Source organism: Gadus chalcogrammus, chromosome 7 (assembly GCF_026213295.1).
Source record: "Gadus chalcogrammus isolate NIFS_2021 chromosome 7, NIFS_Gcha_1.0, whole genome shotgun sequence".
Taxonomy (NCBI): domain Eukaryota; kingdom Metazoa; phylum Chordata; class Actinopteri; order Gadiformes; family Gadidae; genus Gadus; species Gadus chalcogrammus.
Window position 1 is genome coordinate 943,900 of NC_079418.1, and position 16,789 is coordinate 960,688.

General features: G+C 50.4%; 1 protein-coding gene across 1 annotated transcript; it reads right to left on the minus strand.

The window, feature by feature from the left end:
* Window positions 1-99: 99 nt before the first annotated feature.
* LOC130386218 (histone-arginine methyltransferase CARM1-like) lies at window positions 100-16,789 on the minus strand. Its single transcript, XM_056595015.1, has 13 exons — window positions 16,631-16,789; window positions 15,198-15,323; window positions 14,649-14,836; window positions 14,331-14,435; window positions 12,943-13,053; window positions 11,406-11,583; window positions 11,154-11,244; window positions 10,448-10,529; window positions 9,222-9,307; window positions 7,935-8,024; window positions 6,542-6,679; window positions 4,517-4,606; window positions 100-889 (listed from the first exon to the last, which is right to left on the minus strand). Exons 1-13 carry the CDS (start codon window positions 16,755-16,757, stop codon window positions 865-867), a joined length of 1,437 nt encoding a protein of 478 aa, XP_056450990.1. The 5' UTR covers window positions 16,758-16,789; the 3' UTR covers window positions 100-864.

The following is a 16,789-nucleotide window of genomic DNA, read 5'->3' on the forward strand; positions in this document are numbered from 1 at the left end:
ATCGCTAAATCCACAAATGCTAACTTCACCGTCGTGCGTGCGCGTCCCCGTGTGGGCCGCTGGTGGTGAAAATGCCGGGGCCGTTTTTAATCCCAGTCCGTCACTGGTGTGGTGCACCCTCTGGTGAAATAAGAGACCGCAGCTATAGCTTTCATTGGTTTGAATACGTTTTAATTAGTTTTTAATAAGTTTGAATACGTTTATTAAAGAAACAATTCAGAAAGACACTCTTAGTATTTTGTAGTATTAAAACATTTCGGGTGTGTTGAGCGCCCCCCTGTGATGAGATATGAGACAGCAGCTAGAGCTTTAATTGGTTTTAATGAAATTTAATACGTTTTAATGAGTTTAGGTACTGTGTATTGTTTAACATTTTAGTATGTAGTTAGTGTTGTGTATTTCTAAACATTTTATTGCTATTTTTTGTGTCCCCCTATGGTGATATATTCCACCACGAGAACATTTACTCACCGTGAACAGACAATAAATTAATGATCATTCATACATGTATTTAAAGGGGGCCAAATACATCAACTTGCTTGTAAAAGAGATTCTGAATATCAATGGGATTATTCCTGGTAAAATAAAAATAAAATAAACTCAAGGGTGCAATAACGATAATTGGATAAAATAATTTATTGTTCTTTATTTTAACTGCAACATGTGAGTCAAATACAATCAGCTAAGGGGAACAATAATTGAAATCGGATAAAAATCCTTAGTTGTGCTTTATTTTGAAAATAATGCTATTCCACCAATGTGTTGATACAGCATTATAATGTGTATGGAACAGGGGTACATTTTGTCTTGGTGGATTCTAGATGTAGAAGGTGGGATCTGCTGAGGTGGTCCATTATGGACCTTCTAGCCGTGGAGCCAGGTCGGCATTCTGCACACACAAGACACTGAGAGTTAGTAAGTAAGTAGTAAAGATTATTTATAGAGCACATTTAAAACACAGCTCGTACTGCCCAAAGTGCTGTACATAGCACATTAAAGGGACTCTCACCTTTGTTGCATTTTTACACTTTTTTTGGATAAGGTTAAATTGGTATTAATAAGGTAATAACACTCTAATATGCAAGACAGACCCACCAGGAGTAAAAACAAACAATTATTTTACTCTCATAATATTTAGTGAAAACTTCAACCAATAAAATTCTTCGGACCGAAGGACCTTATTGGCCGACAGACCTGTCTGTTTGCTGCATGGATATTAGGGGTGTAACGGTACACGTATTTGAACCGAACCGTCACGGTACAGGCACTTCGGTGCGGTTACAGAGGTGTACCGCGGTCCATAAATGTGGCGTACATAGCGTTAATATGGCGAATGTAAAGGCTTGTTTTGCGGTGCGGAACTTAAAACTTGAAGTCGGAGTTCCCCCCGGACCGTTTAGCCTTATTAGGCTCGGCTCGCACGTGCGCGACCTCCGCGTAGTAGCAGTAGCAGAGCGCGATCGCGACTGTGTGTGGATTGATGTCTACTAGCGAACTGAGAGCGAACTGCATGGCGAGCGAGAACAGAAAACCGGAGCTTGAAGATGCCCCCCTGTCATTTAAATCCCAAGTGTGGGAGAACTTTGGATTCCAGGTTAATTATCACAATGGGGAAAGACGAGTGGACAAGTCGAAAGCTGTGTGCAGACATTGTTCAACCGCGATCGTCTATGCAAATGGAAAACACATCGAACATGCACAAAATGTTCGCCCCCGTTACAATTTTAACGTGACAGCACCATCCAGCTGTTACTGTCACCGCTGCGAAATGAAAAAAAGTTGTTCAAACCGTTCAAACCCAGCTCCCTACACTATTTAATCAACCCCTACACCTGTCTGGGAATTCAGAACGGGCAAATGCCATCACCAGGTCTATTGGTGTTTTCATTGCCTCTGACCTACGAGAGGCAATGAAAACACCAATAGATTATAAAATACATAAGCTGTGATTTAAGTTAAGGCTGCAGTTGCACTTTTATTTAATGATTTATATTTATGAGAACTTCAGAGCTTTAGAGAGCTGCAGGAATATTTTCTTTAAACCCTTAAAGTTTACATACTCTTTGTTTACATACCAGCTTAAAGAGCCTAGACTGAGCATTAACTCTGGATTTTTCATAAATTTTATGTTAGGGTTATTGGAGAATTGCTGCAGTATTTTTTTTATATTTGTTACACATTTTATTTGTATGTTTCATACTGACAGCTAAAACTGTTGTGTTTAATTCGTTACTATTAAACTTATGTTCGTTCTGTCAAGCAATCTGTTTTTTCACCATAACTATGAACCGAACCGTCCTGTACCGTACCGTGACTTCAAAACCGAGGTACGTACCGAACCGTGACTGTTGTGTACCGTTACACCCCTAATGGATATATAAGGTTTTCCGTCTGCTTCTTGTGGCGCATTCGGGCCCGCGTCATCAAGGCGCGTCCTCAACTAGAGGGTTTGTTTTGATTCCACGGCAGACAGTAGCGCGTAGCGACCGTAGCGACTGACGATGGCAGACCAAAATGGTCCACGGCGTACTGAAACTGCACCATTCAGTCCGATTAGGGGACTCATCTCGGACTCAGACTCACAGAGTTACCCTCCTCTGGAGCCTCAGGAAGACCTCCAGACTGTTGGCCACCAACTGCACCATTCAGTCCGACAAGGGGACCCGATTCGGCCTCAGAAGCCAAGTGGTCCCGCTCCCCTGGATGATTCTCAGGACCTCCAGACCGTTGGCAACCAACCGCACAACTCAGTCCGATTAGGGGACCCGTTTCGGACTCAGACGCAAAGTTGTCCCGCTACTCTGGAGCTCCAGGAAGACCTCCAGACCGTTGGCACCCAACCGCACCACTCAGTCCGATTACGGGACGTTGTCCCGCTAATCTGGAGCTCCAGGAAGACCTCCAGACCGTTGGCAAACAACCGCACCATTCAGTCCGATTAGGGGACCCATTTCGGCCTCAGACGCTACGTTGTCCCGCTACTCTGTTTGTAATGCTCATACACCTTTCTTATACTCAGTGGGACCACTGTCCTTCAACATGGGGCCTCAAAACGGTATCACACGAAGCCCATAAAATTACAGTGAGCCACCTGCTAAATTTCTTGTTTACTAGACCCCTGGTAGATATTATGACCCCTGGGAGTCTAAACACAACCCATGGGAGTCTAAACACAACCCATGGGAGTCTAGAACTTTTGTACTCTACTACTTTTGTATTACTTTTGTAATAACGCTTAGTTTTGTACTAACGCTTATGGTGCGGCCACACCAACCGCGTTACTCGCGTTGGACAACGCGAGTACCGCGCCTAACCTGACGCTTGACCAGTGTGTGGTGGTTCAACGCTCCAACGCGTCAACGCGCCAACGCAGCTAGATGAGTCCATTGTCCATGCAAGTGAACGGAGCGTTCCCTCTTCGTCATAACTATCAAACCAAACATCCTTCACATTCACTGAGCGAACATTATGAAAGTAAAATGCACATTTCTCGCTAGAAATGTTTCCATAAACGCATTTAATGGCGTAACTATGTTACTATTTCCACCCAGAAGAAAAAAGAAAGATGTCGGCCGTATGCTTCTGTGCAAGCTCACTACTCTCTGCCAGTGACGTCGGGTCAAGCTCCACGCTGATTGGCTACCGCGGCTAAGCGTCACGCGTTGGAGCGTTGAAAGTTCAATTTTCTGAACTCCGGGCGTTGGTGCGTTGGGCGCGTTACTGCGTTTACGTGCGTAATTACGTGCAACTGCCGCGCCTAACGCCCCCAACGCAACGCTTCAACGCTTCAACGCGTGTACCGCGCCTAGACCAATGGTTCCCTATGCAAAAATGCCGATTTTCAACGCCCCTAACGCGAGCAACGCGGTTGGTGTGGCCGTACCTTTAGGGGGTGGGGCATTGGAGGAAGGCGGGATGATTTGAATGTGCTGTAATTCTCAAATGCAACAAAGGTGAGAGTCCCTTTAACTAAATATAAAATAAAATAAATACACTTACAAATCAGTGATTTAAAATAAGACGACATAAAAAGACAAGTTTGTGTGTTAGGGTTAGTTTTGGGCTTGCTGACCCAAGAGTTGGACGAGTCCGTCTGTGTAATGGTAAATGGTGGTAAACATACACCTTAACCCTGGCCAATGGAAATGATGGAAAACTACAAATACTGAAAAAACGTCACTATCTGAATTACTTAATTGCTAAGATCCCAATGCTCCTATGCAGGTTAATTGCTATGTGACGTAACGGTGCGTTTCAAGACCAGTAGGTATTCTTAAAACGGCCCTTTTTTTTAGTTTGTTAATTTCATTGAGTTTGTGAGCTTGTTACTATTTAAGGATACATATTACCAAACCCAGTTCAACATTGACCAGGCTGCCATGTTAAGGTTAGAATGATAATCAATACTGAAACTATGTAAAAGTATAAACCTAAAGGACCTTGGGCCTATCACAGTAAAATAACATCAACATTAACATCCTGAGAGTGGATTAACATGACAGAGCGACGGACTGACCTAAAGAAAGGGTTTTTAAGGTCCAGGAGGTTCCCCGATCTAAACCCGGACTGGTCTACGGTCGCTGTGATGTGGATGTCGTAGCTGTGTCTAAAACATGAAATAACAAGCATTTGCAACATAATTAATGACATTCCTAGGTTAGCTAGGTTAGCTCTGTGCTTTCGAGCCCCGTTCTTTCGGGATATCAATTCCATCCAGGGATTTGGATTTAGCACAGTTCTCAGAACTGGCATCAATCTGGCTCTAACTGTAGCTCTAACTGTAGCTCTGACTGTAGCTCTGACTGTAGCTCTGACTGTGGCTCTAACTGTGGCTCTAACTGTAGCTCTAACTGTAGCTCTGACTGTAGCTCTAACTGTAGCTCTATATGTAGCTCTAACTGTAGCTCTGACTGTAGCTCTATATGTAGCTCTAACTGTAGCTCTAACTGTAGCTCTGACTGTAGCTCTGACTGTAGCTCTGACTGTAGCTCTGACTGTGGCTCTGACTGTGGCTCTGACTGTGGCTCTGACTGTAGCTCTGACTGTAGCTCTAACTGTAGCTCTATATGTAGCTCTATATGTAGCTCTGACTGTAGCTCTATATGTAGCTCTATATGTAGCTCTATATGTAGCTCTATATGTAGCTCTAACTAGCCGCGTTTACATGGACACATCTATGCCGCATACATTTCTATGCGGCATAGAAAATGGTCATGTATACGCCTCATTCGGAATACAATTATCTGTTCGGCATAGATTCTATGCCGAATAGAAGAGGTGGTGTAGTCCGTTTTAAATCGCCATGTATACACTTATTCCGCATAGATTGGGGTTTAACTTAGAGCAGCCGCAGTAGTTCACTGAGCTCCGTCGGTACTTTTAAGCACACCGAACTTCACCGCTGTCAAGGAAAGTGGATTTATTGCCTGATTCACGTCTTTGTTATCACTCCGTAAAAGTAGTCCGGTAAGCGTGTCCGGTTGCTAAGCGACGGGACATGGGTGTTTATTAATGAGGTGTCCGCGCGCGTCCGAGATAACTGTAAATGAGTAGGCTACTACTAGTACTTTTGCAGGCTGAACGTTAAAATACTTCTTAACTTAGAGAGATGGCAGCTGCAGTAGTGAGCAATTGGACCTTCGAGGATTCCTGGTCACTAAATTCCCGTAAGACCACTCTCTCCCATCAGTCTTGGCTGCGGACTCGCATTCAAATTCCTCTTGTTTGCGGCAGAGCATAGGGTAAATATAAAGATCTGACGAGAAATTGACGTTGCTGCGCTGTCCTCCTCCTTCTTAATTGAAGGAGCAGGCAGAGAAAAGCTCTCTCCTGCTGTGCTTTCATTAAAATCAAATTTAAAATCCCCGATAGTGATAAGACATCCATTATGTCGCCGCCGGTCCAGAGACGTGTCAGGTGTGCGCGAGAGACATAACAGACACTTTTGTTACTGCCATGTATACAGTACATTCGGAACACATTTTAGGAACAGATCTATGCCGCATAGAAATCTATACGGCATAGATCTGCCATGTAAACGCGGCTACTGTAGCTCTAACTGTAGCTAGCGGCTACAGCTAGCTGACACAGTGTGTCTGTGACCGCCCGCCGTACCTCTGGATGGAGGACCTTGATAGCTATATCTGTTGCTAGTGGCTACAGCAATTTGTTAAAGCTATTGGATACAGCTAGCGGCTACAGCTAGCGGCTATAGCTAGCTAGCACTGCAGGTCCGCTACCCACGGCCGTTCATCTAGTGGGTGGTCATTGATAGCTATAACTGTAGCCAGCGACAGCTGGCTACAGCTGGCTACAGCTACAGCTAGAGGCTACAGTTAGAGGCTACAGCTAGCGGCTACAGGTAGTAGCTACAGCTAGCAGTTAGCTAGCATACCTCTGGTTGATTGTCATTGATAGCTATAACTGTAGCTAGCGGCTACGGCAAGCGGCTAGCAGCTAGCTAGCGGCTACCTCTGGTTGGTGGTCATGGATAGCTAAAACTCTAGCTAGCGGCTACCGCTAATGGCTAGCTAGCAGCTACCTCTGGTTGGTGGTCATCAGCACGGTGCCCGACAGCGTCTGGCCCAGCTTGGCGAACAGCGGCGTCTGCAGCAGGCAGCGCACCTGGTACCACTGGGTCAGGGGTTCAGTGGGGGCAGTGGACAGCCACACCGTAGAGCTGGGGGGGGCAGAGAGACAGACAGGGGGCAGAGAGACAGGCAGGGGGGCAGAGAGACAGACGGGGGGGCAGAGAGACGGGCAGAGCGGACAAAAGGCTCCCAGCTGTGACATGTGATTGGTCAACCGGAGGAGGAGGAGGGCTGTGATTGGTCAACCGGAGGAGGAGGAGGGCTGTGATTGGTCAGGAGGAGGAGGAGGGATTTGATTGGTCAACCGGAGGAGGAGGAGGAGGGCTTTGATTGGTCAGGAGGAGGAGGAGGGCTTTGATTGGTCAGGAGGAGGAGGAGGGCTGTGATTGGTCAACCGGAGGAGGAGGAGGGCTGCGATTGGTCAGGAGGAGGAGGAGGGATTTGATTGGTCAACCGGAGGAGGAGGAGGGCTTTGATTGGTCAGGAGGAGGAGGAGGGATTTGATTGTTCAACCGGAGGAGGAGGAGGAGGGCTTTGATTGGTCAGGAGGAGGAGGAGGGCTTTGATTGGTCAGGAGGAGGAGGAGGGCTGTGATTGGTCAACCGGAGGAGGAGGAGGGCTGCGATTGGTCAGGAGGAAGAGGAGGGATTTGATTGGTCAACCGGAGGAGGAGGAGGGTTTTGATTGGTCAGGAGGAGGAGGAGGGCTGTGATTGGTCAGGAGGAGGAGGAGGGCTTTGATTTGTCAACCGGAGGAGGAGGAGGGCTGTGAATGGTCAGGAGGAGGAGGTGGGCTGTGATTGGTCAGGGGGAGGAGGAGGGCTGTGATTGGTCAGGAGGAGGGCTGTGATTGGTCAGGGGGAGGGAAAGGGCTGTGATTGGTCATTAGGAGGAGGAGGGCTGTGATTGGTCAACCGGAGGAGGAGGAGGGCTTTGATTGGTCAGGAGGAGGAGGAGGAGGGCTTTGATAGGTCAGGAGGAGGAGGAGGGCTGTGATTGGTCAGGAGGAGGAGGAGGGCTGTGAATGGTCAGGAGGAGGATGTGGGCTGTGATTGGTCAGGGGGAGGAGGAGGGCTGTGATTGGTCAGGAGGAGGGCTGTGATTGGTCAGGGGGAGGGAAAGGGCTGTGATTGGTCAGGAGGAGGAGGAGGGCTGTGATTGGTCAACCGGAGGAGGAGGAGGGCTTTGATTGGTCAGGAGGAGGAGGAGGGCTGTTATTGGTCAGGAGGAGGAGGAGGGCTGTGATTGGTCAACCGGAGGAGGAGGAAGGCTTTGATTGGTCAGGAGGAGGAGGAGGGCTGTGATTGGTCAACAGGAGGAGCAGGAGTTGGGGGCGGGGCCTCACCTGGAGCCTGTGAAGGCCACGTCGAACCAGAAGGCGAGGCCGTGGACCAGACCGGACTGGAGCAGCCGGAACACGAAGGGGATCTCTATCCTGAGGACAGGCACGCACACAGACAGACACACACAGACACGCACACAGACAGCCACGCACACAGACAGAGACACACACAGACAGAGACACACACAGACAGAGACACACACAGACAGGTACACAAAGAGACAGACACACGCAGACAGGTACACAGAGACAGACACACAGACAGGTACACACAGACAGACACACAGAGACAGACACACACAGACAGTTACACACAGAGACAGACACAGACAGGTACACAAACACACACAGACAGGTACACTCACAGACAAACACACAGACAGACATACACACAGACACACACGTAGACAGGTACACACACAGACACACAGACAGACATACACACAGACAGGTACGCACACAGACAGGTACACACACAGACAGGTACACACACACACAGACAGACATACACACAGACAGGTACACACACAGACAAACACACAGACAGACATACACACAGACACACACACAGACAGGTACACACACAGAAAAAAACAGACACACACACAGACAGACAGACACACACGTAGACAGGTACACACACAGACACGCAGACAGACATACACACAGACAGGTACGCACACAGACAGGTACACACACAGACAGGTCAAATGTAAGTAAGCATCAGGCTGGTCAGAAGTGGTCCCATCTCCCTCCTCCCCTCCTCACCGGTGCAGACTCTCCTCCCCCCTCCTCCCCCCCTCACCGGTGCAGACTCTCCTCCCCCCTCCTCCCCCCCTCACCGTTGCAGACTCTCCTCCCCCCCCCTCCCCCCCTCACCTGTACAGACTCTCCTCCCCCCCTCCTCCCCCCCTCACCTGTACAGACTCTCCTCCCCCCCTCCTCCCCCCCTCACCTGTACAGACTCTCCTCCCCTCCTCCTCCCCCCATCACCTGTACAGACTCTCCTCCCCCCCTCCTCCCCCCCTCACCTGTACAGACTCTCCTCCCCCCTCCTCCCCCCCTCACCTGTACAGACTCTCCTCCCCCCCTCCTCCCCCCCTCACCTGTACAGACTCTCCTCCCCCCCTCCTCCCCCCCTCACCTGTACAGACTCTCCTCCCCCCTCCTCCCCCCCTCACCTGTACAGACTCTCCTCCCCCCCTCACCTGTACAGACTCTCCTCCCCCTCCTCCCCCCCCTCCCCCTCTCACCGGTGCAGACTCTCCTCCCCCCTCCTCCCCCTCTCACCGGTGCAGACTCTCCTCCCGGTCCTTGATGAAGTCTAAACGGTGTCTAGCCGAGCTCGCCATCAGAGCGGCCATGTCGAAGGTGTCCTGGAAAGAAGAAGATTGTATTAGTAGTAGTGATAGCAGTGTAGTGGTGATAGTAGTGTACTAGTGGTAATGTAGTACTGATAGCAGTGTAGTAGTGATAGTAATTCGGTACTGATAATAGTGTAGTAGTGATAGTAGTGTAGTAGTGATAGTAGTGTTGTAGTTATAGCAGTGTGGTAGTGATAGCAGTGTGGTAGTGATAGCAGTGTAGTAGTGATAGCAGTGTGGTAGTGATAGCAGTGTGGTAGTGATAGCAGTGTGGTAGTGATAGCAGTGTGGTAGTGATAGCAATGTGGTAGTGATAGCAGTGTAGTATTGATAGTAGTGTGGTAGTGATTAGGGCCCGACCGATATTGATTTTTGAGTGCCGTTGCCGATTATTTTCAGAGAAAAATTACGATTACGATTTAATCGGCCGATTAAAAAAAAGAAAAAAAAAAGCATATAAAACGTCGTTTTTGATACCTTAAATATACTTCAAACACTTTTGACGAATATGTGAATTGAATGCAGAACCTTTGAGTGTTTTAGAATACATTTACAGTCAAAAATGAGTGTAATGTAAAATGTAAAATAAATAACTAACTCCCAATGTGCTGCGCTCGTGAGCAGTGACTAATACGTGCGTGCTGAGCAGTATGGTCTCACCTTTAGAGTCTACAGTATAACAAATTAACATGGCCTGGGACCAAAAGAAAAACAGGCACAACATGCTCAAACAACGCGTCTTGTGTACATTGGTGAGGTGAGCGCGCAGCTGCCTGAGAGAGCGTGCTTTCATGTTGTACGGTAAAATTCAATCTCCTCTTTTTTACTCCAGCTAAAGTTGTTAGTTAGCTAGGCGAGTAGGAGCGCAATCTGCAGGATACTAAGCGCAATAACATTAAAAAAAAAAAATAATAAAAAAAAAAAAAAAAAAACGGTTGTAATCGCCTCGGCGTCTTTTTGGCCGATGCCGATTATTAAAAAAAAGGCTATAATCGGCCGATTAAATCGGCAGGCCGATGAATCGGTCGGGCCCTAGTAGTGATAGTAGCGTAGTAGTAGTACTAGTATTTGTAGTATAGTAGTAGTACTAGTATTAGTTGTATAGTAGTAGTACTAGTATTAGTTGTATAGTAGTAGTGATGGTAAACTGACCACTATTGGCTGTCTGAGGACCTCGTTGAGAGCAGCCGTGTGCAGCCCACACAGGTTGATACCATGGAAACCCCTCTGCTGCCTGGGGGAGGGGGGGGGGATTGTTACTGATGGTGTCAGTGATCCTTCCACCTCCCTTCCCCATCGTCTTCGTTAAGTAAAGATATTGTTCGTTTCTTCGAGAAAAGTTCATAGAGTTTGTGAATGTGTTCATAGTTTTCCGTCCAAACAGCAGGAGTCAAAATGACCTCTCTCTCTCCCTCTCTCCCTCTCTCCCTCTCTCTCTCTCTCCATCTGTGTCATCATTGGTCTGTTCTGCTCTAGTCAGCTCTAGGTCCACTGGAGCGTTTTACAGGCAGCAGGAAACTCAGAAACACACAGAGGGTCACAGCCCAGTGACACACGCCTCAGTGGGGGGTCCCATGTGAGGAGTGTGTGTGTGTGTGTCAGAGTCTCTGTGTGTGTCTGTTTGTGTTCCTCTGTGTGTGTCTGTTTGTGTTCCTCTGTGTGTGTCTTTCAGAAGCTGGTGCGTAGTCCTGGTCTTCTCTCTCTCTCTCTCTCTCTCTCTCTCTCTCTCTCTCTCTCTCTCTCTCTCTCTCTCTCTCTCTCTCTCTCCTCTCTCTCTCTCTCTCTCTCTCTCTCTCTCTCTCTCTCTCTCTCTCTCTCTCTCTCTCTCTCTCTCTCTCTCTCTCTCTCTCTCCCCTACCAGAAGCTGGTGCGTGCGTGCTGCTCTATGTAGAGCTGGTCGTCGGTGAAGGGGGCCAGGTGGATCTCCGCGCTGGACGGGAACATCAGCCCTGAGGAGAGGAGACACAGAGAGGAAGACAGGGGGAGTTGGACGCGCCCGAGAATGAATCCTTAAGGCAAGATGGCCGCTGTCCCCATGGAAATCACAGGTCTTAGGCCATGGGCCGGGGGGGGGGGGGGGGGGGTGTTTGCGTGTCTCGGCTCCGCCCACCTTTGGGTTTCAGCCACTTCCTGGCCAACAGGAAGCTGTCCAGCTTCCTCTCGTGCAGCAGAAGGTATCCGATTGGCTCAGAGACGATGAGGTCCACCTCCTCTGGGAGCTCCGCCTTCTCCAACCCCCCCTCCAGCACAGTGACACGGTCGGAGAGACCGTTACCCCCGAGCAGGACCTACAGAGAGAGAGACCGTTACCCCTGAGCAGGACCTACAGAGAGAGAGACCGTTACCCCCGAGCAGGACCTACAGAGAGAGAGACCGTTACCCCCGAGCAGGACCTACAGAGAGAGAGACCGTTACCCCCGAGCAGGACCTACAGAGAGAGAGACCGTTACCCCCGAGCAGGACCTACAGAGAGAGAGACCGTTACCCCCGAGCAGGACCTACAGAGAGAGAGACCGTTACCCCCGAGCAGGACCTACAGAGAGAGAGACCGTTACCCCCGAGCAGGACCTACAGAGAGCGTGGATGAGTGAGTGAGTTCTGAACTAGGGTTCTCATTGGCCTTTGGTTGAACCCTGGACCAGATGTTACCACAACCCATTAACTCTCCAGAATCCCGAACTTAATGTGTGTGTGTGTGTGTGTGTGTGTGTGTGTGTGTGTGTGTGTGTGTGTGTGTGTGTGTGTGTGTGTGTGTGTGTGTGTGTGTGTGTGTGTGTGTGTGTGTGTGTGTGTGTGTTTTGTAGTGATACTGGTGCCAAAATAAATGTACCAAACCCAAAACGACTGAGGGGCCCTCCCACACGCACACACAAAATCTCACACACACACACACACACACACACACACACACACACACACACACACACACACACACACACACACACACACACACACACACACACACACACACACACACACACACACAGAGGAACAACAGGGCTACCAGTTTGGTGCGTTCAAGGGACTCAGCCCTGGGACTACCAGTGTGGTGCGTTCAAGGGACTCAGCCCTGGGACTACCAGTGTGGTGCGTTCAAGGGACTCAGCTCTGGGGCTACCAGTGTGGTGCGTTCAAGGGACTCAGCCCTGGGACTACCAGTGTGGTGCGTTCAAGGGACTCAGCCCTGGGGCTACCAGTGTGGTGCGTTCAAGGGACTCAGCCCTGGGGCTACCAGTGCGGTGCGTTCAAGGGACTCAGCCCTGGGGCTACCAGTGCGGTGCGTTCAAGGGACTCAGCCCTGGGACTACCAGTGTGGTGCGTTCAAGGGACTCAGCCCTTGGGCTACCAGTGTGGTGCGTTCAAGGGACTCAGCCCTGGGACTACCAGTGTGGTGCGTTCAAGGGACTCAGCCCTTGGGCTACCAGTGTGGTGCGTTCAAGGGACTCAGCCCTGGGACTACCAGTGTGGTGCGTTCAAGGGACTCAGCCCTGGGGCTACCAGTGTGGTGCGTTGAAGGGACTCAGCCCTGGGACTACCAGTGCGGTGCGTTCAAGGGACTCAGCCCTGGGGCTACCAGTGTGGTCTGTTCAAGGGACTCCGCCCTGGGGCTACCAGTGTGGTGCGTTCAAGGGACTGTCGTGGTTTACCTTCAGGTATTCGGCAATGGGGGGGGTCTCGACAGCGTAGACCCTCTTAGCTCCGGCCTGGACTGCGAAGAAAGACAGAATCCCGGAGCCCCCGCCCACACACAGGACCACCTAAAGGGGGGGGGGGGGGGGGGGGGGGGGGTCAGGGACATTGTTATATAATACGTGCGTGCGTGCGTGCGTGCGTGCGTGCGTGCGTGCGTGCGTGCGTGCGTGCGTGCGTGCGTGCGTGCGTGCGTGCGTGCGTGCGTGCGTGCGTGCGTGCGTGCGTGCGTGCGTGCGTGCGTGCGTGCGTGCGTGCGTGCGTGCGTGCGTGCGTGCGTGCGTGCGTGCGTGCGTGCGTGCGTGCGTGCGTGCGTGCGTGCGTGCGTGCGTGCGTGCGTGCGTGCGTGCGTGCGTGCGTGCGTGCGTGCGTGCGTGCGTGCGTGCGTGCGTGCGTGCGTGCGTGCGTGCGTGCGTGCGTGCGTGCGTGCGTGCGTGCGTGCGTGCGTGCGTGCGTGCGTGCGTGCGTGCGTGCGTGCGTGCGTGCGTGCGTGCGTGCGTGCGTGCGTGCGTGCGTGCGTGCGTGCGTGCGTGCGTGCGTGCGTGCGTGCGTGCGTGCGTGCGTGCGTGCGTGCGTGCGTGCGTGCGTGCGTGCGTGCGTGCGTGCGTGCGTGCGTGCTGTCGTGGCAATTTCTCTATTAGATATTGCGTCTGAGACAGATGAGATCTTTAGATGCAAAAAAGCACACGATACTTGTAGACAATTAGTGGTCATATATTTGTAATAAAAATACGAACAAAGATACATCACAACATGCATCAACAAACAACATAACAGGCATACATTACAATAATCTGGGGCCCCAGATGGGAGCTTCTCTTTGCGTGTTACTTCATACTCAAGGTACGCTGGCGAGAAGTCCACTGAGTAGCTAAAGTCATGAGTTCTTATTCACTGAGGTTGGCATCTGGAGGGGGTGTCCCCCCCATAAAACCAACAGCCTTTGTTTACCAGATGGTAATCTTTTCTATTGAAGCCCCCCCCGATGTCATTTGAGGGTTCGGCGGCCGTGAGTGACCTTCTGGTCTCGTTGACGTTAGCCAGGGGGTTGAGGACATCAAAGCATTACGATTGGCTGATTTACAACACATGAAGATAGGAACAGGCAGGCAATAAATGCTTCACACGACTCTCGAACATTCACACTTTAAATGACCCAAAAGGAGCCCAGAAGGCAGACACTATATAAAATTACACAGAATAGCAACAAAACTTAAATTCATATAGACCAAAACAATACAACATGTAGATTTTCCATCACAGTGCGTGCGTGCGTGCGTGCGTGCGTGCGTGTGTGCGTGCGTGCGTGCGTGCGTGCGTGCGTGCGTGCGTCTTCAGGCCAGACCTTGTCCCTAAAGTCCTCCGCGTTGTCCAGGAAGGCCCTCTGGTACGTGGCGGTCCGCTGGTAGTCCTGGAGCAGGTTCTGCTGCTGGGACAGACAGCCGGGGTACTACACACAGACAAACAAATCAACAATCATTTCCTATGCCAATATTTGGTCCAGTCCAAATTCAAATCAGAAGATTGAATTCTGTATGTTTTGGTCGTCCATAGAAGTTGAGGGAATAACATAAACACTTGACTGGGACCCTTGAGGGATGTGTCTCCTTCTCTAACAAATCCAACCCTATTAACATCATTGGGTATGGACAGACGGACACACCATAAAATACTTCATGGCCACGGACTCTTCCATTCTCCGGTCAGCAGTGTTGGAGCGGGGGCCATCTTGTCGCCTTTCTTGGGGCCCATCTTGGGGCCGTTCTTGGCGGCCATCTTGGGGCCGTTCTTGGCGGCCATCTTGGCGTCCATTGTCCGATCTAAACAGCAGCTGGCAGATGTTCTGCACGTCTGGGACGACATAACGAACATTTCACATGCTAAACACGCGATAATATCACCACATGAGCAACGAAAAACTACGAACTCCTCTCTTGTTCCTCATCACCTACGGTCGGTAACCTATCGTCTCGTACGCACACGTATTGTGTGTTGCGTCCTGACATTTAAAAACAGTCCTTAGCATTGTGTAGCGTCTTACCCTAGCTCTCTGTGTTGTCTACGGGAAATGGGTTAACCTAGTGATGGTTAGTGCTGGCACTTGGTTCTATGAACATCCTCACTGTACCCACAGAGACATATCGTTGTTTCTCTTTCTTCTGAGAAACGGACCTCCTGCAAGGCGCTCTGATGTAGATGCAGTCCAACTCACCGGCGGGGGATTTGCACAGTAGCAGAATGCTGAGACCACCGTGAGTGACCAGCAGAGACTGGGATCCCACCCGACAGCTACTGGTTTCACTGGTGAAGCTGATGTCGAACACAGACCCTCCATCGCCTGGGAGGAGGAGGAGGAGGAGAGAGGAGGAGGAAGAGGAAGAGGAGAAAAAGTGGCCTAGTTCACTTTTGATGGTATAGATTGTTGGTATAGAGTGTGTGTGTGTGTGTGTGTGTGTGTGTGTGTGTGTGTGTGTGTGTGTGTGTGTGTGTGTGTGTGTGTGTGAGCCTCCATTAAGCTTTTCCGTGGTACAGATTCACATGTGTGCGGTGTGTGTTTACACGTCCACACGTGCAGAAAGCCCACCGCCACGCTTTCTGAGCGCTTGACCTGCGGACTGTGTGTGTGTGTGTGTGTGTGTGTGTGTGTGTGTGTGTGTGTGTGTGTGTGTGTGTGTGTGTGTGTGTGTGTGTGTGTGTGTGTTCTCCTATGGTACACTGAACTTCTAGCTGCATGCAGGTATGTGCTTGACTGTGTGTGTGTGTGTGTGTGTGTGTGTGTGTGTGTGTGTGTGTGTGTGTGTGTGTGTGTGTGTGTGTGTGTGTGTGTGTGTGTGTGTGTGTGTGTGTGTGTGTGTGTGTGTGTGTGTGTGTGTAAAGGTTCATTGGCGCCTGGTTGCGTGACAGTTATGTGCTTGTCAGACACGCAGCAGCTCTGATCTTACAGTAAGGGTACAGAGTTCCATTTCCTGCCCACATTATCTGCTACACACCAACACATTGAACACATGCGACACGACAGACTTTGCATTGAATTACACAGATTTTAGAAATGACATAAACTGGGTTTATAGTTTACGTTCATATAAATAAAGTGTGTGTATGCGTGCGTTTGTATGTGCGTGCGTGCGTGCGGGCGTTTGTGATTCAGTGTTTCTGTGTGTGTGTGTGTGTGTGTGTGTGTGTGTGTGTGTGTGTGTGTGTGTGTGTGTGTGTGTGTGTGTGTGTGTGTGTGTGTGTGTGTGTGTGTGTGTGTGTGTGTGTGTGCGCGCGCGCGTTAGTGTTGGCTCGGTCGTTCGTGAACCGGTTCGAACAAACGATTCGCGAACAACGACTCCCAGTTCATTCGAGTTTCCGGTGAATCGATTCACCGGAAACTTGACTGAGCTGGGAGGAGTCGTTTGCGAACCATTTGTTCGTTCAGCCTGGTTTCCGGTAGCGGTGAATCGCATCAGGTAATGCACGCTATTACACGGTTCTCAGCTGAGTCAGTCAGACTCAGTGGAGTTAGTGCTACCGGAAACTTGAACGAACGAACAAACGAACGATTCGCGAACGAATCCTCTTGGCGAACTGAATCACGCGAACTGGGTCACGGAAACAAATCATTCAATCCTCCACCACTAGTGTGCGTGCGCGGGTCCTCACCGTCCTGCACCCTGAGGTTCACTCCCCCCAGGGGCCCGGCGGCGGTGCGGAGCATCAGGGTCAGGTCCCCGCCGGGTCGGTGCCGGCGCACCGTCACCTGAGGAGCGCCTCCCAGCGCCTCCTGCATCCGCTGCTGCTCCTCCACCTCCTCCACCTCCT

Coding starts and splice junctions, on each gene's coding strand:
- LOC130386218 (XM_056595015.1), bottom strand. CDS start 16,757: ATGCAGGAGGCGCTGGGAGGCGCTCCTCAGGTGACGGTGCGCCGGCAC. Junction 15,324..16,630: donor GAACCTCAGGGTGCAGGACG/GTGAGGACCCGC, acceptor TCCTCCTCCCAG/GCGATGGAGGGTCTGTGTTC. Junction 14,436..14,648: donor TGGCCATGAAGTATTTTATG/GTGTGTCCGTCT, acceptor GTCTGTGTGTAG/TACCCCGGCTGTCTGTCCCA.